General features: G+C 38.7%; 1 protein-coding gene across 3 annotated transcripts in view; it reads left to right on the forward strand.

Moving 5' to 3' along the window:
• Positions 1–25235, forward strand: part of LOC149550325 (Mitochondrial substrate carrier family protein) — a 149882-nt gene that overhangs the window by 40166 nt on the left and 84481 nt on the right. For 2 of the 3 annotated variants that reach the window (XM_089793379.1, XM_089793381.1), the window contains exon 3: positions 19862–19957. The exons of the other annotated variant lie outside the window; for it this stretch is intronic. In XM_089793379.1, the coding sequence (XP_089649505.1) occupies positions 19862–19957 (96 nt within the window). The remainder of the gene's footprint in view (positions 1–19861; positions 19958–25235) is intronic. 3 annotated transcript variants of the gene reach the window in all.

The raw sequence follows: 25235 nt of genomic DNA on the forward strand, positions 1-25235 counted from the left end.
CAGCACATGTCCTGGTTACATTGTTAGGCACATACAATCCATCATACAATGATCAACAATTGTACAATAATTTGTTTCTTGGATTGACATCATATGTTAGCTAGACATCACACAATTTTTTTTTGTTTCATTTACTTTATAAAGTGACTTAAGTGACTATAGGACGAAAGTGTTGTTTAATCCCACATCCCTTATTTCAATGTTTTTCCCCCACTTCGAGGTTATAAAAGAAGGGACCTTGCATTGGGATTCACACACAAGAATTTATGAACTCAAATATTCTGAAGTTTTGGTTTCTTAGATGTGACTGGCTAACTTTGAGGACTAAATCCCTTGAGTTTAGTTTTCTGAGGAAGTTGGAGGTCACCCCAACCTCCTCTCATTTTGGCTTAGCCGTATAGTTCTGATGAATTTGTTTGTGTAAGGGCAAGAACTCGTTGAGGTCTTGGCTCTCATCACAGTGAATAAAACAAGTTTTCCATGCATTGAAGTACTGGTACAGGGTGTAGTTGGTAGACTGGTTGAGGGAGAAGTCCCATATCTTTCCCACGCTGTGTTTGGCCTTGTTCTACCTACAACATTGAGTACGAGAGTCAAGGAAAGTGAATGCCGTAGTTGATAGAAGTTCACGGGTTTGGAGGTTTAGTTGAGAACGTTTCATTTAGCTGGGTGGAAGGTGATTAAAGTGAATGCTGGCGGATGCATCAGAAGTTCCCTTCATAGCTTATGCAGTAATTGCGTTTAGAGGATATCCTTTCATTGCATGGGATTTGGGAGAGTCACTATCAACGGCATAGCACATGACATTTGAATGGACCACGACCTATAACAACGTGTTGGAAATACATCCCAGTCGTGGGCTCTCCTCAGTCCATTGACAACACGGGTTGGTCTTTATCTAATTGCTTCCCTGTGACTTTTGCTTATTTACGTCTGTCATTATTATGTTGCTCTAGTTTAACTTCTGGAATACAATAGAGAATATATGGTTTCCAACTGCTAGTATGGATAGGAATGATTAAATGTTAGTACAGTCGGATTTCTTTTCAGATGGATTCTTTTCCAATATATTGCTGTTGATTTTATCATGTTAAAAACATAGTGTTCAACTCCAAACAGTGGTACATATTGTTTTCAGCACATTTTTACATTGAAGAGTTAAGACTGCATGACCAGTGTTTGTTAAAATACCTCAGTTTCAGAACTGCATGCTATGTTCAGTTTTAGTTAATTCCATTACAGTGGTATTAGAGCCACAAGACCTGCCATCTTGTGCGAAGTAAGAAAATTTTTGCAGACCAATTTTTATCCAAAATGACAGCCAAGAATGAGTAAAAGACAACATAAATTCAGTCACTTGTAGTCGGAACAAGCAGATTCTTTAGATCATATCGAGATTGAAGACAATTTTAGGGTGGATGAGGAAATAACATTTGGAACAGGTGAACAAATTGATATTACTCAATAGGTTGATCATTTGGGATAGGTTGAACCAAAAAACAACGTTCAAATGGCACATAACGAGATGGAACAGGAACGTGAAGTAAGGGAAACATTGCGGGCTATCAGAGATGGACAAAACAATATTGCCAATGCCCTTCAACAACTAGTAGGTACTATGCAGCAATTGGCCTCGGTCCATAGAAGAGCTCTGAGCCATCATAGTGGAGGCGGTAGTATAGCTGGGTCTCCCCGAGTTACTAGAGCTCCCACACATAACACTGACAGGCCCTTAATGCCAATTTTTAATGTAGAAGAAGAAGCAATACCACCAGCAGCTCCAAATTTATTATCGGACAATGTTATGGCAATGTTTGATGAATGAGATTTGTTTCTGGACCCCATTAAACAAAATCTAACCTTTGTCTAGTATTTAAATCAGAAAAGAGAAACTGATAGACAGCAGCAGTATCGGAGACCGAGAGCACTTAACAGGGACCCAAAACATGCTATGAACAAATTAACTCTCCCCACTTTTGATGGCAGTGGTCAGACTTCCCCTAGAGCTTGGATTCACAAGCTTGACACCTATTTGACACTTAAACCCATGGCTGAAGCAGAAGCCATTAGATTTGCAACAATGCACCTTGAGGGAGCTGCATATGATTGGTGGCATCATGGATTAGTCACTTAGGATCATGGCCTCATAACTTCATACGAGATTTTCAGCTTCAAGCTGATCACTTGCTTTGATAGGAAAGATATTGAAGTCTATTACAGGGATTTGACTTAGTTACGCCAGAGTGGGTCTTTGGATAAGTTCATTGATGAGTTTCAGCGTATATCAGTTATGTTGCCATATATGTCAGAGCAGTGCAAGGTGATGTTATTCACAGAGGGGTTATAGGATAGATTTAGGGGTTTGGTTAGGGTACTTAAACCAAACACCTTGGATGACGCAGTTAAAATCGCTCATGATTTGGATTCACCTTCATCACCATTGCAGCCTCTGAAGAAACCCTATAGAGGGTCTACATTGAGTCAAGGAAACAAAAGCCAGCAAAAACCAAATCCTCCTAGATTGAATTTTGAGACTCGTAATGAACTCAGGAGGAAGAAATTGTGCTTTACCTGCAGGGAACCTTGGAGCCCCGATTACAGATGCCTTGGTATAGGCAAGATTCACTATGTTGAGGTTCTTTTCGAGGATGAGGGAGAGCAACAAGAAGGTGATGATGTTGAGGACAGCGAGAAGGAAGAAGTCGAGGAGTAACCCCTTAAAGACAAAAAGGTCACTACAGAACCACCTCCTGTTATAGCCACTCTTTCTAGTGATCCCGCATGTCATCCTTTCAGAGTGAAGGGCGTGGTTAGGGGACAACACATTGTTTGTCTTTTGGATACAGGAACATCCCATAATTTCATTAGCACACGGATGGTATCTAAGAGGGGATTGCAGACAGTTGACATACCTGAGTTTGAAGTGAAGGTAGTCGCTGGTGAGGTCTTGAGTTGTACGAAGAAGGTACCTAGTATCCACATTGTTTGTCTTTTGGATACAGGAGTATCCCATAATTTCATTAGCACACGGATGGTATTTAAGAGGGGATTGCAGACAATTGACATACCCAAGTTTGAAGTGAAGGTAGTCGGTGGTGAGGTCTTCAGTTGCACGAAGAAGGTACCTAGTCTTTAGATACAGTTTGATGATTATCTTTTAGAGACTGACTTCTATGTTGTTGATTTGGATGGGTTGGGTGCCATTCTGGGTAGACAATGGTTAAGGACTCTCCGTAGGTGCACTTTTGATCACGAGACCATGCAATTGGAATTCTCACAGGGTGATCGATTAGTAGTCCTAAAAGCCATACCGGATAGTGGACCCAGGTTGATAACAACTCACAGGATGGAAGCCATTTTGAGGCCTGATGATATAGAATGGGCAACACAATACTTCATCTCCCCCAAGGAGACACAGGATACATGACAATAGTACCATTGTGACATTCAGACAGTCCTAGACAAGCATAGGAGGGTATTTGAGGATTTGCTCCCAGGTATTCCACTAGATAGAGGGTTTGAGCATATCATTGAGCTAGAGGAGGGTGCCAAACCCATCATTACCAATCGTTATCGTCACCCTAGGCACTACAAGGAAGAGAGAGAGAAGACGATCAAGGAACTTCTAGATATGGGACATATCAGACCCAATTCTAGCACCTTTGCCTCTTCAATAGTATTGGTTAAGAAGAAGGGCGACACCCTTTGGATGTGTATAGATTACCGCGCATTGAACAAGAGAACCATTAAAAACAAGTATCCCATTCCCCGCATTGATGAGTTACTGGATGAGCTCCATGGGGCTGTTTATTTCTCGAAGATAGATCTTCGATCAGGGTATTGCCAGATACGAGTCCACAAGGAGGATGTGCATAAGACAGCTTTCAGATGCTACTATGGACTCTACGAGTTCTTGGTGATGCCATTGAGCTCACTAACACACTAGCCACTTTCTAGTCATGCATGAACCATATCTTCAAAAATCAACTAAGGAAGAGTGTGTTGGTTTTCTTTGATGACATATTAATCTTTAGCAGGACTTGGGAAGAACATTTGTAGCACTTAGATGAGATCCTTAGCCTCATGGAAGAACACTTTTTATTCGCAAAAGAGTCTAAGTATGCATTTGGGTTAACCTAGATTCTCTATTTGGGTCATGTGATTGGTGCCAAGGGGGTTAAGGTGCATCAGGAAAAGATACAGACAATCCTGAATTGGCCACCACCGAGAGATGTATCTAAGTTGTGAGGTTTCCTTGGTCTTTGTTCCTATTACCGGCGATTCGCCAAAGGTTTTCCCAGGTAGTTGCTGTCATGTCCCCTTTTCAAATAATTAAAAATAATAATCTTTTCTAAGGCAGGCAGGCCCAAAAAGGTGAAGTTTCGGAAAAAGGGGATGATCTTTGAAGCTAATGGACTAATAAATGAAAATTATTATTAAAATATGTTTTATTAACCCTTCTTGGACGTGAGTTAGGGTTATGCCCTCTTTTAAGGAGTTTGGAGGCATTTTGGGCTCATTCCAGAACTTGATTTTTGCGCATTGTTTTGTTGTTCTTCAGAGGCTTCCAAACCTGTGGAGAAGGAGACCCAAGAACGAGAGTTTGCAGGTTTCCAGGAAGGCTAAGGACGGGAGTTTGAAGCCATTCCATGTGCATGCTCATGTAGAGTTTGCCTTTGTGCTGAACAGTGCAGATTTGTGGGTTTTCGGGTGTGTTTTTTGTAAGAGTTTGGTGTTTCCGGTTGAGTATTTCATATCAGTTTGGGTTGCTGTTGTATTTCAGACTTTTAGATGTTAAAATAGAGCTGAATATATGTATTTGGTCGTGATTATACTTTTGCAATAGATTATTAGTGTTTTTGTGGTGTTTCCGGGCTATTCTATGTTGTTTTCGGGAGCACGATGAGCATTGTTTTTATCCTCCGTTTGGGAGCTGTTGTGTAAATGTTATACAGATCTGAAAATGTCATTTTGTAGGCTGTTATGCTGCTGAAATTTCTATAAAAATTTCCACTTTCAAATTTACTAATAATATGTGAAGCTGTGAAGTTTTTGGCACTATTTTCGGCATACCCGATTTGGGGTTTATTGAGAAATTGGTGGATCTTTGAAGGATTGGTTGTTTGATCTTAAAGATTTGATTAGAGGCTTGAATATCATATAAAATCAGAAAAGAGACATTTTAGTGGTATCAGAGCTATGATCTTGCCAGCCTGAGAGTTTGTAGAAGTTGCATGTCAGTTTTGAGAACTACCCAAATCTTGCATGTCATAATTTATGGTTGCATGCTACTTCTAATCATTTTCATGTTAGTTTTTGGTGAATTTGGTGGTTGCATGTTGCTTCTAATCAGCTGCATGTCAAAATCTATGGTTGAATGCTACTTCTAATCATTTGCATGTTAGTTTTTGGTGAATTTGGTGGTTGCATGTTGCTTCTAATCAGCTACATGTCAAAATTTATGGTTGCATGCTACTTCTAATCATTTGCATGTTAGTTCTTGGTGAATTTGGTGGTTGTATGTTGCCTCTAATCAGCTGCATGTCAAAATCTATGGTTGCATGCTACTTCTAATCATTTGCATGTTAGTTCTTGGTGAATTTGGTGGTTGCATGTTGCTTCTAATCAGCTGCATGTCAAAATCTATGGTTGAATGCTACTTCTAATCAATTGCATGATTAGTTCTTGGTGTTTGAAGAAGTTATAACCTATTGGGGTTACACTCTACTTTATCTAGAATGGATAGGTATAGTACAGAGTCTTAGAGGACACGATCTTGGACAATTGATATCCAGAGTCAGAACAGTAGAAATGATGGTTATTTAGACATTCGAGATAAACTTAGGAAAATAAGCCATGACATGTCTGAACAGTTGGTTGAGCACCACCGTATAATGAATGACATGTTGTCTGACCCAGCTAAGGTGGATAAGTTGACTGGATTTCTATTTGGCAGATTTTCTCATAGGGCAGATGACACAATTACCAAGAACTTGCATGACGAGTTTGAGAAACTAGCTTATAGCTAGGCTGAGGTCTCAGATTCTACTCTGCCACAGGAGGTAGTGAGAAAGGATATTACGCAGATTGATAGTAATGGTCAACTTGATACTCAAATTGAGACAATTGTATACAGGTCGTTAAGGGGTGATATCACAGATATTCAGGATGGTATAGTTACAACAGGTAGTGACTACAACGTAGTGGGTTCAGATGATGATTATGAGGATGTTGTTGTGCATGATGGTGAGATACCTGGTAGAGATGAGCCGACATTGAGCATTCATGACTTTGCTGAGAAAGAGTACTAGGTACAGTTAGATGCTTCGTCACATGAGGTTGAGGCTGGTAGTACTTCACACGATTTGTCCAGCCAGCTAAAAGTGAACAAAGACAGTATTATGACTTCATTATCTCATCATGACAGGTATGTGGAGTTAGTTGGTATTGGTCATATTACTCAAGTGAGGATTTTGCTTGAGTTACCAGCTGATTTTAGTTTACAGATATGGACTCGAGATTGTTATATTGGCATTTGGGATTCAGTTGACTGGAGATCTTTAACACTTTTTGGTAGCAGTGTTTGTTTGGGTGCTATCATGGATTTGATTAGCAGATTGCACGGTGTTGTCTTTTCTTGTGCTAGCAGCTTGTTCGATGTTGGTATTAGTTTTTATACATCGGTGTTGGGCTTTGTTCATATATCCAGTCGACCATACTTGCTGGAATGTGTTGATGATCTTTCATATTTGGCAGTGTGTACAGATGAGTCCCAGGATCATATTGGCATTGATGACATCCAGAAGGATGCAGTGGGCAGTTTTGGAGACTTAGTTTCCTTGGGTACAAAGGAGTTGGACAGTAGTGCTACAATTTTTGATACTCCGTATGTTGATATGAGCTTTAGAGTTGATTCACAGGATATGGATGGTAATACTCTAAAGAGTAGTAACTTTGAGGATACTCCTTTAGACAGTGCATCAGAGGAGGTTTGTAGGAGACAGTCAAGCCAGTGCCATCATGTGTCTAATCAGTTGAGAGTTAGTGAGCGAGACATTGCTATCACTTGCCAACATTTCGATGCTGCTCGTCAATTGTTAGCAGTTTATGGATGGGGTTCTCCTACTAGTGATGAGTAGGGAGGCAGTTATCTTTCCTTGACAGAGTTCCACTCTTTATGGGAGGCTATCCAAATTCTGAGACAGGATTATATGCAGTTGGTAGCCGACAGAGATTATCTTATGGAGTGGGGCAGTACAGCATATGATGCATGTTTGGCCAAGGAAGATGAGGTGAGTGAGCTTACTAAGCAGCTTGAGGTGACTTCTGAGATTCTTGAGAGTACACAGTTGGCTTTCAAGGAGTCACAGTTTCATTTGGCTAAGGTGACCATGGAGTTAGAGCAACTACAGTCTTTACTAGATTCTGTACAGTCACAAGCTGTGGTGTCTGATGATCCGAGGATGTCCATGGTCGAGATTGTCAAAGATAGTGGAGATGGGGATGCATCCATCCTTGATACTAACATTGGCATATCGGGTTCATCCCCACTAGAGTCAGGTTCAGTTGAGTTGGGTGCTGCAGCAGATTGTTGTGGTATGCCTGACATGGTGGTGACCTCTAGCACTAATGGCACGAAGACTAGAGATGCTATATCAAAGACCATGTGTGATGTTGGTGAGCCGACAGTTGGCATGGTTCCTGCTAGTAATACTACTCCCTTGGCGATGTCTTTAGAGGTAGTAGTCAGTTCCAACTTGGTTAGTGATCGATTGCAGTTAGTTACATCTGGATTGCAGTCTGAGCCACTGACTAAGATTGGTGCATTCTATCAGCATTACATTGTGAGGTATGCTCATCAATTTACCTTTGATGACCATGTTGATGAGATGATGATACAGAGATGTACTTTGGTTCCTAGTGCTTATCATCAATTATGGGATAGTTTGATGCCTCGGGATGAGAGTTGTGATGGGCACGACATGGCGATAGGTTCTGTAGTTGACAGCTTGATAATACGTGACTTAGAGCAGGAGTTTCGGATTGATGCTTCAGCGGGTGTTGTTATTGATTCTACTCCTTTGGCTATGACATCTCCTGACTTAGTTGGTGATCAGTGGGTTGTATCACTTGTTCATGGTGAGTTGTTGATTGAAGTTGGTTTTTTTTATCAATATTATATTGCAAGGTATGTACATCAGTTAGCATTTGATCCTTGTGTTGAGGAGTTGATGGTAGGCAAATTTGGTTTGGGTTCCAATTCTTGCTGTTTATCTTGTGATGGCTTTTCACTATCAGGGGTGCATGGGAGTTATGGTTATGAGACAATGGTCAGTGATCTACAGAGTTGTGTTGACTGCAGGAGTTGTATAGTGTGTGGATTCTCCATACTTGGTACAATTTCATTCGGGAGCATTCACCATTGTTGCAGAGTTGGATTGTACATTCCATATAGGCCAGTGGAATGCGTTGATGGTATTTACTATGTTGGCAGTTTGATTTGTCCACTTTACTTGGGTTTTGATGTTCTAAGAGTTTGTGTCTCGTGGGTTTCTGACTGTGGAAGTTGTGACTTTGGAGTTTGGTTGAGCAGTAATTGTCAGTTTGATTATGGATTCCTCTTGGTTATATTGCAGAGGATATTGCAGGAGCCTGTGTTAATTGACAATAGTATAGTTTATGACTACATTTGGGATCCAGGTGGATTGATTGGTTTATTGTTCAGCCATTGCTTGAGGAGAAACAATATTTGGAAGGGGAGGACTTGTCATGTTCCCTTTTCAAATAATTAAAAATAATAATCTTTTCTAAGGCTGGCAGGCTCAAAAAGGTGAAGTTTCGAAAAAAGGGGATGATCTTTGGAAGCTAATGGACTAATAAATGAAAATTATTATTAAAATATGTTTTATTAACCCCTCTTGGATGTGAGTTAGGGTTATGCCCTCTTTTAAGGAGTTTGGAGGCATTTTGGGCTCATTCCAGAACTTGATTTTTGCGCATTGCTTTGTTTTTCTTCAAAGGTTGCCAAACCTGTGGAGAAGGAGACCCAAGAACGGGAGTTTGCAGGTTTCCAGGAAGGCTAAGGACGGGAGTTTGAAGCCATTCCATGTGCATGCTCATGCAGAGTTTGCCTTTGTGCTGAACAGTGTAGATTTGTGGGTTTTCGAGTGTGTTTTTTGTAAGAGTTTGGTGTTTCCGGTTGAGTATTTCATATCAATTTGGGTTGCTGCTGTATTTCAGACTTTTAGATGTTAAAATAGAGCTGAACATATGTATTTGGTCGTGATTATACTTCTGTAATAGATTATTAGCGTTTTTGTGGTGTTTTCGAGCTATTCTATGTTGTTTTCGGGAGCCCGATGAGCATTGTTTTTATCCTCCGTTTGGGAGCTGTTGTGTAAATGTTATACAGATTTGAAAATGTCATTTTGTAGGCTGTTATGTTGTTGAAATTTCTATAAAAATTTCCACTTTTAGATTTACTAATAATATGTGAAGCTGTGAAGTTTTCGACACTATTTTCGGCATACCCGATTTGGGGTTTATTGAGAAATTGGTGGATCTTTGAAAGATTGGTTGTTTGATCTTAAAGATCTAATTAGAGGCTTGAATATCATATAAAATCAGAAAAGGGACATTTTAGCTGCACCCCTTACCGATCTGACATGGAAAGGGGCATTTAGGTGGATAGAGGATTCAGAGGCAGCCTTTGATAAACTGAAACAGGTAATGAGTACATGTCCAGTGCTACCACTTCCTGATTTTTCTAGACCCTTTGTTTTGGAGTGTGATGCTTCGAGAAGTGGAATAGGGGCAGTATTGATGTAGGACCGTCATCCCATAGCTTTTGAAAACAGGAAACTTAGGGGCAGCGAATTACTCTATTCTACTTACGATAAGTAGATGCTAGCCATAATGCATGCCTTAGCCAAATTTAGGCTGTACTTGGTGGGAAGTAAATTTACAGTGAAGATTGATCATAACAGCTTACGCTACTTCTTGGAACAGAAGGAATTGAATGGAGGACAGCAGAAATGGGTTAGCAAGATCCAAGCTTACGATTTTGACATTATGTCAAGAGGAAAAATAATATAGTTGCTTATGCTCTTTATCGAAGACCCCTAGTGCTAGAGTGCTACGCCATTCCGAGATTTCAGCAGATTGGAGGTCCCAGCTGTTAGTGGAGTATTCTAAAAATGCTCACGCATGTCAGATTATGGATGAGTGGTACAAGGTAATGAAAGATGTTATATATTACAAAAATAGAATCTACCTAGTACTCGAATCTAAACTAAAAGGGGATATTATGCACACCATACACGATGCACCATCAACAGGGCACCCAGGTTTTTTCAAAACCTATAGGTAGATTAGGGAGAGATTCTCTTGGAAGGGGCTAAACGACAATTTATTGCAGCATTTTAGAGAGTGCCAGACTTGTTAGTAGAACAAGTTTGAACAGGGTTTTCTTGCAGGTTTACTTCAGCCTCTCCCTATTCCAGCTCAGAGGTGGGAGAGTATCTCCATGGATTTTATCAGAGGGCTGCCTAGGGTCTAGGGTAGAGATTTCATTTTTGTGGTGGTAGACAGACTAAGTTCGCTCACTTCTTAATGATTGCCGCGGATTGGTTAGCCTCTTAGGTGGTTGAGTTGTTCTTTCAAGAGGTTTTTCATCTCCATGGATTACCCAGGACTATTGTGAGTGATAGGGACAATAGGTTTCTCAGCAACTTTTGATAGGAGATTTTTAGATTGACAGGTACAGAGTTAAGACTCCCAGCACTAGCTATCACCCGCAGATGTATGGTCAGATCGAAATAGTCAATAAATGGGTGGAAGGGTACTTGAGAAATTACATTGCAGGTCAGTAGAGAGCATGGGTTAAGTGGCTATATTTGGGGGAGTATTGCTATAACTCCACTTATCATATGTCTATTCCAATGACTCCTTTCCTCACCCTTTATGGTTACGAGCCTCTCTCTTTTATTGATTTAGTCCTACAGGACAACAGGGCGCCTTTGGCCGAAGATTGGATTCTGGATCAGCATGACATCCTCAGAGCTCTCAGGGATAATATTGAGTAGGCACAGAACCAACAAAGTTATATGCTGATCGACATCATACTGAGCGGAGTTTTGAGTTGGGTGACAGGGTTTTTCTTCGTCTATAGCCGTATAGACAGAGCTCCTTGAAGAAAAGTGGATCAAAGAAACTTAAGCCCTAATTTTAAGGACCTTACTGCATCACTAGGAGGGTGGGAGAGGTTGCTTATGAGTTGGATTTGCCAGGTGACAGCCAAATCCACAACGTATTTCATGTCTCTTGCCTCAAGAAGGCCGTTGGCTAGCAGATTGTGCCTTCAGAGAGTTTTCCCTTGCTTGATGAGGTGGGTAAAATTATTTTGGTGCTGGATGAGGTGATTGAAACCAGGGAAAGAAAGCTACGTAATAGGACTGTCAGAGAATATCTAGTTCGTTGGAAAGACTTACCATATAAGGATGCCACTTGGGAAGGTGAGTCTATTTTGTAGCACCTAGCATTGAGATTGCTTGAGGGCAAGCAATCCTGGGAAGGAAGGACTGTCATGTCCCCTTCTCCGCACTAGTGTTATGGCGCTAGGTTAATCTATCTCCACATCCGAATAGATTAACAACATTAACTATCAGGATGCCTACCAGTCATGACGGATATTTTATCTAAAGTACCCCAGTTATTATACTAAAGTGTGTGGATAAAGTTACTTTATGTTATAAAGTCATTTACTTTATAAAGTGACTTAAGTGACTACAGGATGAAAGTGTTGTTTTATCCCACATCCCTTATTTCAATGTTTTTCCCTCACTTCGAGGTTATAAAAGAAGGGACCTTGCATTGGAATTCTCACACAAGAATTTATGAATTGAAATATTTTGAAGTTATGGTTGCTTAGATGTGACTGGCAAACTCTGAGGACGAAATCACTCGAGTTTAGTTCTTTGAGGAAGTTGGACCTCACCCCAACCTCCTCTCATTTTCGCTTAGCCGTACAATTTTGATGAATTTGTTTGTGTAAGGGTAGGAATTTGTTGAGGTCTTGGCTCTCATCATAGAGAATAAAGCAAGTTTTCCAAGCATTGAAGTACCGGTACAAGGTGTAGTCGGCAGACTGGTTGAGGGAGAAGTCCCATATCTTTCCCACACCGTGTTTGGCCTTGTGCTACCTACAACATTGAGCATGGGAGTCAAGGAAAGTGAATGCCGTAGTTGACATAAGTTCACGGGTTTCGAGGTTTAGTTGAGAATAGTTCATATAGTCTGGTGGAATGTGATTAAAGTGAATGCCGGCGGATGTATCAGAAGTTCCCTTCATAGCTTATGCAGTAACCACGTTCAGAGGATATCCTTTCATTGCACAGGATTTGGGAGAGTCATTGTCAATGGCATAGCACATGACATTTGAATGGACCACGACTTGCGACAACGTGTTGGAAATACATCCTAGTCGTAGACTCTCATCAGTCCATCCAAAACATGGGTCAGCCTTTATCTAACTGCTTCCCTGTGACTTTTGCTTATTTACGTCTATCATTATTATGTTGCTCTACTTTAACTTCTGGAATACAACGGAGAATATATGGTTTCCAACTACCAATATGGATAGGAATGATTAAATGTTAGTACAGTCAGATTTCCTTTCGAATGGATTCTTTTTCAATATAATGCTGTTGATTTTATCATGTTAAAAACATAGAGTTCAACTCCAAACAGTGGTACATATTGTTTTTAGCACATTTATACATTGAAGAGTTAAGACTACATGACAAGTGTTTGTTAAAATACCTTAGTTTCAGAACTACATTCTATGTTTAGTTTTAGTTAATTCCATTACAGGTGGTTTCAATAGGAACTTAATTGAAAGTACAAAAATGATGATTCTCTTGATCAATTCCTCTTTTTTCAGGAATGATTTGCCTACAACTCTAACTTTACAACTTAACAAAAAGTGCACTATTGCTACGATAATACTGGTGACCCTGGAATTGACATAAGAACAACATCAAGGGCAGCAGTTTACTTTATATATTTTGTGAAACAAAAATAGGAACCCATAGTCTCCTGCACTTGTTTCGAATGAAGATTCAAGTAGAATAACCAATAAGGCACAAATTCTCTTATTGAATACTCCTAAATTCAATAAGAACACTTACAATTGAAGTTCAAAGTCTTCAACTTTAAGTGATTACAGCCACTACTATCTATTACAATTTGTCCTTTTGCAACACAAAGTCTTCAAAAGTTCAAATTGGCTTTGAATGCAATAGGCAACTCAAAGTCTGCACGATTAAATTCAAATCCCTCTTTATCAAAGCTCCAAAACTCACAATCAATATCTAGAAAATGTCGTCACATAACAACTTGAATCAACCCAAAGTTTGAAAACAAGTTGCCTCTTTTATTGGAGGCAATCTGATTTACATCCAAGCACAAAGTCTTAGAGTGCACAATACAAATTGGCAAAATTTTCTTGCCTTGCCAAAAGATGATTATTTACAATGAGCTCTCTCCTTTATATAGAAAAATAGGAGAGAGAAAGGTGAAGGAAAAAGTGGAACAACCTCAACCACCTTGACTTATCTCTAACTAACTACTTTGACTCGATTCAAAGTTGCATGCCTAATGCGATTTCAACTTAACTATATGAGCTGGTTGTACAAGTACATGTTATCCTATATTTACAACATAGATGCTCTTTACATGTAACTGTCCTACTGCTGTTCTATTTAAAGCATATGAAAATCTGATTTGAATTATTCACATGGTATCAACCGACTCTCCAAACTTCCATAGGGACTCGCGTACAAGTGCAGCATGTGGTTCACCGGTGTGTTGTGAGATCATTGTAACCTTCTTTAGTATGCTTGCTCCTCCAGATATCTCTTTGTTACAAATCTCCATTTGATTTTGCAGATTCTTCAATGATTACTTCCAGCTTGCAAATGTATCCAACACACTAATGTTGAAGTCATCCACTTTAAGCTGTAAACGGACAGCCTCTGTGAACTCTTTGAGAACATCTTCTTGATTCTCGAGTTCGTTATCTTTAGTGATGATTTCGCATGATAGTCTTCTGAATGCCTCTCTGGTCATGCTTTCTTGGTTAGTTACCCTGGCTACTGCTCCCTTTGCATCTTTTGCAAGTCCTTGTAGAACTTTCTCTTTGTTGGTCATCACATGTGTGTAATCATGGTACGTCTCAATAGACGTGATGATTTCGTAGTTACACTAGACATCCCAATCAATCTCCATCATGCTGTTCTAGGCATCAAGATTCCGTCCAACAACTCGAGTTGATGATTGAATGACTTGAGAATGTCATTCAATCCAGCAGTAGTCTCTTTACCTTTTGCTGGTGTGCTTGCACAACTATCACATGAAAGCTTCATAGTGTATGAACATCATTATATGAGGAGTCCATAGCAAGTTGTTTCTGTGAAATGACGGATTTTAGGCAAGGTATGGATAGGGAGAATGGATGAAATGGTTGTGGACAGCAAATCAACAAATGGGTCAAACTCAAAATGGCTCAAAAATGGCTAAAATAAGCAAAAATGGATTTTTGAGAGTGGATTGCATATGCGAACAGCAAGCTTGGAATCAAGTGAGCAAGGGGAAAAATAAATAACACATTGAGCATCTCATGTTTTAACAAGTGCAAAGTGTGAAACTTTATCCGGTAAGCATGTGGGAAAGACTTTAACCATAGGGCAGCCATATGGAGGTACACAGAATGCGTAATGGTGGGGTTTTAACTTGCATTTGCATGTGAGGGAAAAACAAACTTATCTATCTTTTAAGAACGAGATTTTACACCCGACTGCATATGCAAGTAAGATGAGATCTTGCATATGCAACTTTGGAGAAGAAGAACGAAAGATAGAAAGAACAACTTAATATGCACAAAACATGCAAATCTGAAAATGGAGATGACAAAGATAGAAAGAAAGAACAGAAGACAGAAAGATAAACTTCATATGCACAAAAACATGCAAATCTGAAAATGGAGATGACAAAGATTTGCATTCACAAGCAAACAAACAAACAAATATATATATATATATATATATATATATATATATATATATATATATATATATATATATATATATATATATATATGCCTTAAGGAAAATAATAAAGGAATTTTACTTCAACTCCACCAAAAATGAGAAAACAAGTCTTTATCCAAATTTTGAACAAATATGAAATAAATCCAAGAGATTTAGAATTTTAGATTTGTCCAATATCACAAGACTTATATAGATTTTGAATTTCAAACATTGAGGATAGTCAAGATTCGAATTTGGACATATCGAGATAGTTGGAGAGATACAATGCCCAAAAAATGGAACAAACTTTGACCAAATCAAAGCCATGTGCAAATGCATAAAAAAATGGCATCTAGGGCATCATTTTAAGCTTGGAAATGATGAAGAACAAGTAGGAAATAAAATACATACCCTAGGAAGCTCTTTGGAATGATTGGAAACCTAGATCCACCAAGAAATGCAACGTTTTTGGTAGAAAATGTGCCCTAGACAGGCTGTTTTTTATGTAACATATGACATGCAATCATTCCAAAATTTGCCACTTGTGAAAAATGCCCAAAAATACCTTATATTTGAGTTCAAAATGTGACTTTTTGAGTGAAAAGATGTGCCCAAGGGTTGCCAATACTTGGATGCACATTTAGATAGTGTTTGCATATGAAAATGATGCACAATGACCCTCCAAATCCTCATTGAAAGTGAAAACGGGATTTCTTGCATAAAATGCACATAAAAAACAATGTGTTCTTTCTCAAAAAAATTGCCACTTTGCCCTAGATAGAGGAAAACACAACTTTTGGGAGCAAACACTTGTTATAAAATACATGCATATCCACCAAAAATTGCCACTCTTAGTTGACCATTTCAATTGCTAATGAAAACACGTTTCTAGGAAGTATGTGCATATTGGGAAATATATCCAACATGATATAAAATCTCCACTTTTGCTCCAAGTGGAATTTACATGTTTTATAAAATATATGCAGCTGGCTCAAAAATTGCCACTTATGACTTAGAATTAAAGGAAGGCATATTTTTTAATTAAAAACCTATGTATTTGGGTCCAAAATCACTAGTTTGGCTTAAAATGAATAAATAACTTATCTTGATTTTACATTTACATGTAAATGAGTTTCAAAAACCCACTTTAAATGGTGATTTAAAAACACATGCAATTAATTATTAAAAATGAACTTTAAACACAATTACATATGCAATCGCATTTAAAAAACACACTTTTAGTGATATTGGGACTTAGAATTTATTGAAAGTGGATTTTCATGTTGTATTTTGCATATGGATATATGCAATATGAAATAGAAATCCCACTTATACACTTAAGTTGTCTCATGGGATTATATTTAATAGTTAACTATAGTTTTAATAAAGTAACATGAAAATAACCTTAAAATAAACTATTTTCATAAAACATAAAAAACTATGGTCAAATCAACTCAGAATGAGTTGAAATTTTAAAATGGACCACAAAATCCACTTTAAATGTCAAATATAACTTTATATTGTGCAATTGTCAATAAAAAATCTACTTTTATGAGTTTTTTAATAAAAATTAAAAATATATGTAGTTGACCTGAAAGCCCTCATTTTTTCCCTTATAACTTGTGCTAGACAACTCCGTTTTGGACCTAAGTTAGCTCGAATCTAGCGGATGTTTACCGCATGGAGTAAATGAATTAATGCGCATAGACAATAGACCAAGGTTGCACGGGTACGTGGGTACGGGAACGGGGACGGGTACGGGAATGGGTACGGGTACGCATATTTTTCAAAATAGGGGACGGGGGTACGTGTGTATGCCTATTTTTTCTATATTATTAATATTTTATAGAAAATATAAAAATCAAAATATATGTCATGAGTCATGACATTGAGCATTCAAAACAAGAAATTTGAAATATATATATATATATATATATATATATATATATATATATATATATATATATATGCTATTGCTGAATGTTTAATGTTTAAAGTATTTTTCATAATAGGGGACGGAGGTACTTGGGTATGTCAAACTTATTTAAAAATTATACCTTTATATTTATAAAAAATCTGAAATTATGAGTCATGACAATGGTTTTTCAAAACAAGAACAGTGATAAAGTTTGCAAATGTAATGTATTGTTTTCAGTTTCAGATTTGCTATATGTTTGAAATAATAATACATGATAAATGCTTAGATGCATAACAAAGAAGGCAGACTTTAAACATGAACAAGAGGATCCTAAATCATATAACAATGACATATTGCAAATGATAAACTTATGACTTGAACAGTGATAAAGTTTATTGTTAATGAGTATCAAAGTTTCAAACTGATTTGGTATTGAATTAAGTTTGATAAACAACAAGGTAAAACAAAAATAAAAAACCAAAATCAGAATCTTAATCAAGGTCCTTAGCTATGATGCTCTCCACCGAGTACCCGGTACGTGGGATACGTGTACCCGGTACTTGGGTACGTGGGTACTCGGTGGGTACGAGTACCAGGGGTGTGGGTACGAGTACCCATGCAACCTTGCAATAGACAAGAACAATAGTACTCCTTTTATTATTCACATATGCCAAAGAGATTACATTATGCTTTTGATGATGATTACAATGATCTCAAATGGTGTATATATACTTTTTGAAGAACCTTCCCGAAGGGATCCGTCGGTTACACAATATTTACCGACGACATACATCTTGTCGGCTACACAATATTTACCAACGGCAGCGGAATTCCAAGGGCTATTCACCTAAGGCAAACACAAAAGCAAAAACTATTTACAACACAAAAAACAAAGAAAAGATGAGAAAGTTAACCAAAAATCAAGTGTTTGTAGTGGGAGAAGGAAAACTCTTCCCTACAAACAATTGGGGATAATCTCGATGGAAAACCTTCAAAAGAACACATAGACAAGCTTACACAAGGAACAATTCGGAGATAATGAATTGTTTTCATGATGCCTCGTCACTGTGTTAAAACAAAGAGGATGCACCTATGAATCTATGAGAAAATTCCGTAGGGTTGCCTCAATTTTGTGATGTCAAAATTGAGGACAACAAGACTGAATCTTGAATTTCACCTTCCAAGAGCAAATGTGGTAACATAGATTATAACTAACAAGCATCTCTAGATCCATTACCAAGGCTTATGAATGTCGTTTTGATTCACACATGGGGTAAAAACTAAAAAACAATGGCAGGTTCCCTTCAGTAATTGCAGCTCAACAGTCAAGCTCCATGGTTACTTCACATTGGCTGGGTATGGCATAAACTGAACCTTTTCATCTAAATTTTGGCACTTTTGATACTGACTTAATCCATTTCCTTATGTTAATGTAACTTCATTGAGAAGTAGGTCTGTTATGCGAGATTGGTCATGTTTCTTCAAAGAACTGTTGACTACACATTGATGATGCTGGCATGGGATCGACCTGCCAGATTCTACCAAAAAAAGTTTGGCAGCTCAGCATGTGCCAAACCTGTCAAAATGCTTTTGTTTCTCAGTTTGGAGCCTGCCAACAGTTTCTACTATTCTTGGCCATGGCATACAAATATCCATTAGTCTTGTCTTCGTTCAATTATGTTTATTGATTCAATACTTTATCCCCTTACTTCTTACCTTTTCATTGAGGCCTTCAATTTGATCGTTATGGGGTAGAATGTGCTTGTTTTGAACATGAGGATAATAACTCACGTTCCTATTTAATCTTACTGATCCATTTTGGATCACCATGTTGAGTTTCTAAGTGTAAAACAATGATCAACACACATCTTGGTTGTAACTATGTCTTTGTCATTCCATGTTGAACCAGTTCCAGAGACATGCCATGTAACACATTTTTATTCTTACGATTCTGTGAGGGATTAGCTAGCCATGCAACTATGTTTGTCTGCAAGAGTGTTACCTCAGTGGTGGGGAACTTTAACAAGTAGAAGATGAATTGCTTCATCTTTCCCCAGGATTATTTCCTTTAACTAATGAGTGGAGGATGAATTGCTTCATCCTTCCCAGGGATTATTTTCCTTTAACTAAAGGATATAATCACAAACATAAGCATTCATTCCAAAATAGAGATAGGGGATTCTGGAATTTACAAGAGTTGAAGATAGAAAAAATGAGGGAAGCTTGCAGGTTAGTGAGCAAGTACAGCTTACAGAAGTGTTTTTTCTTCCAGAAAGCCCAGAACTCATCCAGTTAGCCCTGTCCTTGTAATTTGAGCTTAAGAGTACAGAGTAGAAGTGTGTATTGTTGATTTATTATTCCCAACAGTTGAAATAAGACATTTTTGACTTGAAATTTTGTAATCAAATTCTGGAAATGTCCTCAAGTGGGAATATTCGTCTCTGCATTGTGTCTGTGCTTTGTGATGGGCTGAGTGGTTGATGGTTATTCAGTCAATCCCTGTTCTTGTCTGTAGGAGCACAGGCAAGTTATGTGAATGGTATTGCAATAAGTGAAAAGAGCATTTTGTTTAGTGATTTTCATTGCCTTTCTCATTCTTTTCTTTAGATATCTAGAGCTTGAAGTTTTAAGTGACAGCAGAGGGTTGTTTTCTGAATCAGTGGAGAAAGTGGATACGTAATTTGGTTGGAGTAACTTGCATTGTCTATATTTCTACTTTTGTGCTTAATGTGTTACCAAAAATGAAGTTCTATAAAAGGAAATGAAAATAGCATGTTATTAAAATTAATCACACATTTTACTCTTGTGCTTGTTAGTATCTCCTCTGTTAATTTGTTTTGTATTTTAAATGCTAAAGGTTTTTATGGTGGGCTTGGGTGGATGGCTCTTGGAAGAGTTCCTGCCTTGGGAGTGCGCTTTGGAACATATGAATTATTAACAGCATTTTACAAAGGTATTCCCCATGTCTTCAATTTATTAAATTATCATGGAGTTTGTGCTTAGTTGGGGGAGTATTATTGCAATTTTTTTCTGATAGGAAAATAAGACTATATTACCTGTTTTAATCTTCTATTTGGTATTTTCGGGACCAGAATGAGGAGCATGATTAGACATGACTAGAGAATATAGTTCTCAAATGAATATCAGGATTTGAATCAATCTCACAAAGATAAGTAGCATACAGTTCTGCTTAAAGAGGCTGGAATGTAATGTCCCCTTTTTGATAGGCACCAGCTACTTATTTTATTTTAGCCTTTATTTTCCCCGGAGGCTAAAAAGGAAGAAGTAAAGGGGAAAAGATATATTAAATTAATTACTTATAAGGTTACTAAACAATGAAATATTAAAAAGTAATTTTATATTTAATTGATTTAATATTAAAGTGACTAACATAATAAAATATCAAAAAGTCACTTAAAAGAATAAAGTGCTGGATTCCTCTAGAAGCTTCTTGGAGTTGCTTGTGAAATCTTTATAAGGAGCCTTTGGGGGGTCATTTTACACATCTTGAGTTGCATATTCATCTATTGTGCTGAGAGCCTTAGTGCTTACATACTTGCCTGAGGGTTTGAAGACTCTAAGGTGCCAATTTCGGTTGTGAGATATCAACCCTAATTGGGAGTGGAGGAATTGGTATTCAGCCAATTCATTTGTGATTAATTGGAAGATAATATTCAGTGATTTTTGTTCGTGCATCTAATTTTTGACATCAATTGGCAAGGAGAAAGGTTTCAGTTTTCGCAGTGGATCTGAAAAAGCAAAGCGAAAAAGCAGAGCCGAAAAAGCAATCCAAAAAAGCAGATCCGAAAAAGCAGAGCCGAAAAAGCAGTCTGAAAAAGCAGATCCGAAAAAGCAGTCTGAAAAAGCAAATCCGAAAAAAGCAAAGCCAAAAAGCATGTCATCTCAGCTACTTATTCCAGGTTCTTTTAGTATTTACATTTGGCAATTGTAGATGGATACATTTGACAAGTAATATATGCCTTTTTGTTACCAAAGTATTCAGTCATTGTAAACATTGAAGTATTGAAGGGAAATCAACTTAATTTAGCTATTCAGTTTGTATGCCAAATGTGTGTAAAAACCTCTCATTGCATAGTCATTCATAGGATGCATGCCAAGTGTTTGTGAAAATACTTCTTGGCTGTAGGTGTGCATTTTACATTAGAATTTCATGTACTTGCATTTAGAAAATAATAAAAAGAAGTTGCATATCACTTTGATTTCCAATTAGTTATTTTGCAATCATTTGTATTCATCAATATCATTGGCATTCAAAAATCATAGCAAAACAACAAACATCAGCAAACCGAGGTTGCAAGGGAAGTGTTTGACAAAATTCCTAAGGCAGAAAAACAGGGATAAAACTTCAAAAATTGTCAAGGCACTTTATAGTGGTATCAAAGCTAAAGTTCTTGCCATCCTGTACGGGTTATGAGTGAAGAGTTTCCAAATGTTCCATTCATAAATCTTTTGGATAAATTCTATAATAGGGCAATAAAGGGCTTAAGTCCTTTAGAACTCATGGAAGAAAGCAGTACCCAGCAAATGCTTAATGCTCTTGCAAGAGGGCAACAGGAGTTGAGAGATGAAATGGCAAGAGGAACAGAAGAACTGTACTTATCCTTGGACAGCTGGTAGATAATAGAAACAATGGAAATGTTAGGAACCATAACATGACCAATGGGCAGAATGGACACAATGGGGGTCAAGAAAACAATGACACAGCTCAAAGCAGTGCTAGAACAGCAAGTAGAGCTACTCCTAGGCCTCTTATGCCTACATTTTTGAGAGAACAGGGTGCTGCAAATCACGACCAGCAGGTAAGAGAAGAGGGATATGGTGATTATTTGAGGGAGTACAACTCTCTAGGTGATGATTTCAAGGCTGCCATGTCACTAGTAGACTTTTGTGGTCTTAAATCGAGAAATAGACCAAGAAACAATCAACGGGAAGTGCAAAATCAAAACTTGCAGCATAAGGTGGAAAAACTAACCTTACCATCATTCGATGGAAGTAACAAAGGTACAGCTAGAGGTTGTGTTCAGAAGCTCGACACATATTTGCAGCTCAATCCTATGTTGGAAATAGAGGCTATCCAGTACGCCACACTCCATTTGGAAGGTGAAGCACATGAATGGTGGTACCATGGACTTGTCACCTTGGGGCATGCCAACATTACTTCATATTTGGAATTCACCCAGAAGCTCATTGACAGGTTTGATCGTAAGGATCTTGAACTTCACTTTAGGGAGTTAGCACAACTTAGGCAGACTAATTCAGTGGATGCTTACATCACAGAGTTCCAATGGTTGGCAGTTATGGTGACAAATATTTCAAAACAGCGGTTGGTTATGCTCTTCATTGAGGGATTGACAAAGCCTCTTCATGGTTGGGTTAAGGCCTTCAAACCAAATTCTCTCCAGGATGCTATCACGAAGACTTGGGACATGGAATAATCTACATCTAGCATTAGGGCTCCTAGCAAGCTTTTCACATCTCACAAGGATAAGGGGAAGAAGCCATTCCAGAAAAAAAGTAATAAGGAGAACTTTGATGAAGCCTATAGACAAGAGTGTCGGCTTAAGGGGATTTGCTATCATTGCAAGGAGAAATGGTCTAGTGGACACCGTTGCCTAGGGAAAGGCAAGGCTCACTTAATTGAGGTGATATCAGATGATGAGAGCAGTTCGGAGGAAGAGGAACCTCAAAGGGAAGACAATAACGGTTCAGATGGGGAAAATCATGATGAGATCATTGCTTCTATCTCTAGTGCTCCTAATTTCAACTCTTTCAAAGTTCATGGGGTCCTACAAGGTCATCAAATAGCAGTATTGATTGATAGTGGAGCTACTCATAACTTCATTGATGCATCATTGGTGAACAAGTGACAAATTCCTCTAGAGAATTTTGAGGGATTCAGTGTGATGGTGGCTGATGGGCGTAAGATAGCTTGTACTCAGTGGATTCCACAGTTGTCTATTATGATGGGCAACCACACAGTTACAGATGATTTCTATGTGTTTGACTTGGGTGATATCCATGCCATACTTGGGGTCCAATGGTTGTAGTCATTAGGGAAGTACTCACAGAACTTCCAAACCATGGAACTCAAGTTCAGAGATGCTGATGGGTGTAGAGTGGTGCTTAGAGGTATGGCATCTAAAGCACCTATGATTGTTTCAGCTAGATGTATGGAGAGTATTTTCAGGTATGATGACATAGTTTGGGCAGCAGAGTGTGTGATCACTCCTAAGGAATCTACTGATTCGGGACAGCCAGTCCACATTGACATCAAGGAGCTATTGGGCAAACATGACAAGGTTTTTGGTGAGATACCCCCAGGGAGGCCACTGGACAGAGGCTTCGAGCATACTATTGAGTTGGAAGAAGGGGTCAAGCCAGTGATTACTACCCCTTATCGCCATACTAAGAAATTTGAGGATGAGATCGTGAAAGCAATCAAGGAATTGCTTGATATGGGACATATTCGTCCTAGCTCTAGCCCTTTCGCTTCTTCAGTGGTCCTGGTGAAGAAGAAAGATGGGACCATGAGAATGTGTATAGATTACCAAGACCTCAATAAGAAAACAATCAAGAATAGGTACCCGATACTTAGGATCGATGAGTTATTGGATGAGTTACATGGGGCAGTATATTTTTCAAAGATTGATCTTCGATTGGGTTACCATCAGATTAGAGTGAGGGAACAAGATGTGCACAAGACTGCTTTCTGATGCCACTATGGGCACTATGAGTTCTTGGTGATGCCATTTGGATTAACTAACGCACTTGCCACATTCCAGTCTTGTATGAATCATATCTTCAACAAACAGTTGCGTAAGTTCCTCTTGGTATTCTTTGATGATTCACTCATATACAGTAAAACTTGGGAAGAACACTTGCAGCAGCTTGATGAGATCATTACCATCATGGAGGAGCAGTCCTTGTACGCTAAGGCTTCAAAATGTGAGTTTGGCCTTAGAGAGATTCTTTATTTGGGACACGTGATCAGTGCAGAGGGTGTCCAAGTGCACCAAGAGAAAATACAGGCTATTCTAGATTGGCTCACACCACGGTCAGTTACAGAGCTACAGGGCTTCTTCGGATTGTGTAGTTACTAGTGGCATTTTGTTAAGGGGTTCTCACAGTTGGGGGCACCTTTGACAGATTTGACCAAGAAGGGTGCATTTTGTTGGACGATAGAGGCGCAACGAGCTTTTGATAAGCTCAAGGAGGTGATGAGCAATTGTCCAGGGTTGGCACTTCCTGATTTCACGCAGCCTTTCATTCTAGACTGTGATGCTTTAGGGGAAGGTATTGGTGCAGTATTGATGCAGAATTGACACCCTATCACCTTTGAGAGCCATAAGTTGAGGTGAGATGAGAGACTATACTCCATCTATGATAAGGAGATGCTCGCCATTATGCATGCCTTGGCGAAGTTCAGACAGTATCTAGTTGGGGGAAATTTGTGGTGAGGACAGATCATAACAGTCTTAGATACTTCTTAGAGTAGAAAGACTTGAATGAGAGATAGCAGAAGTGGGTTAGTAGGATACAGGCATATGATTTCGACATAGAGTATGTTAAGGGGAAGAAGAACATTGTTGCAAATGCCCTCTCCAGGAGGCCTTTAGCTTGCTCACTCTTTGAGATTTTGGCAGATTGGAAATCCATCTTATTGGTGGAGTACTCCAAGAATACATTTGCTTGATAGTTAATGGATGGATTGATTCGGGGTGACAGGTACAGGATAGTTGATGATGTGATTTACTACAAGAATAGGATCTACCTGGTGCCGAAATCAAAATTGAAGGAGAAAATACTATAATCTTGCCATGATACTCCCCTAGCAGGCCATCAGGGCTACTTCAAAACTTATAGACATATTAGAGAGAGGTTTTCATGGAAAGGCCTCAAGGATGATGTGTTGAAGCATGTGAAGGAGTGCGTGACTTGCCAACAGAATAAGTCCGAGCATACACATCTAGTTGGGTTACTTCAGCCTTTGCCCACTCCTGAGCGGAAGTGGGAGAGCATTTCGATGGACTTCATCACAGGCCTACCCAAGGTACAGGGGAGAGACAACATCTTTGTTGTGGTAGACCGGCTCACAAAATACACACATTTCTTTGCTATTCCGACAAAGTACAGGGCTTCACAGGTGGCTAAGCTATTTTTCAGGGAGATCTTTAGATTGCATGGGCTACCTAAGAACATAGTCAGCGACA

The sequence above is a fragment of the Cupressus sempervirens genome, chromosome 7, assembly GCF_028749045.1.
Source record: "Cupressus sempervirens isolate cs-2001-9-10 chromosome 7, ASM2874904v1, whole genome shotgun sequence".
Lineage (NCBI taxonomy): Eukaryota > Viridiplantae > Streptophyta > Pinopsida > Cupressales > Cupressaceae > Cupressus > Cupressus sempervirens.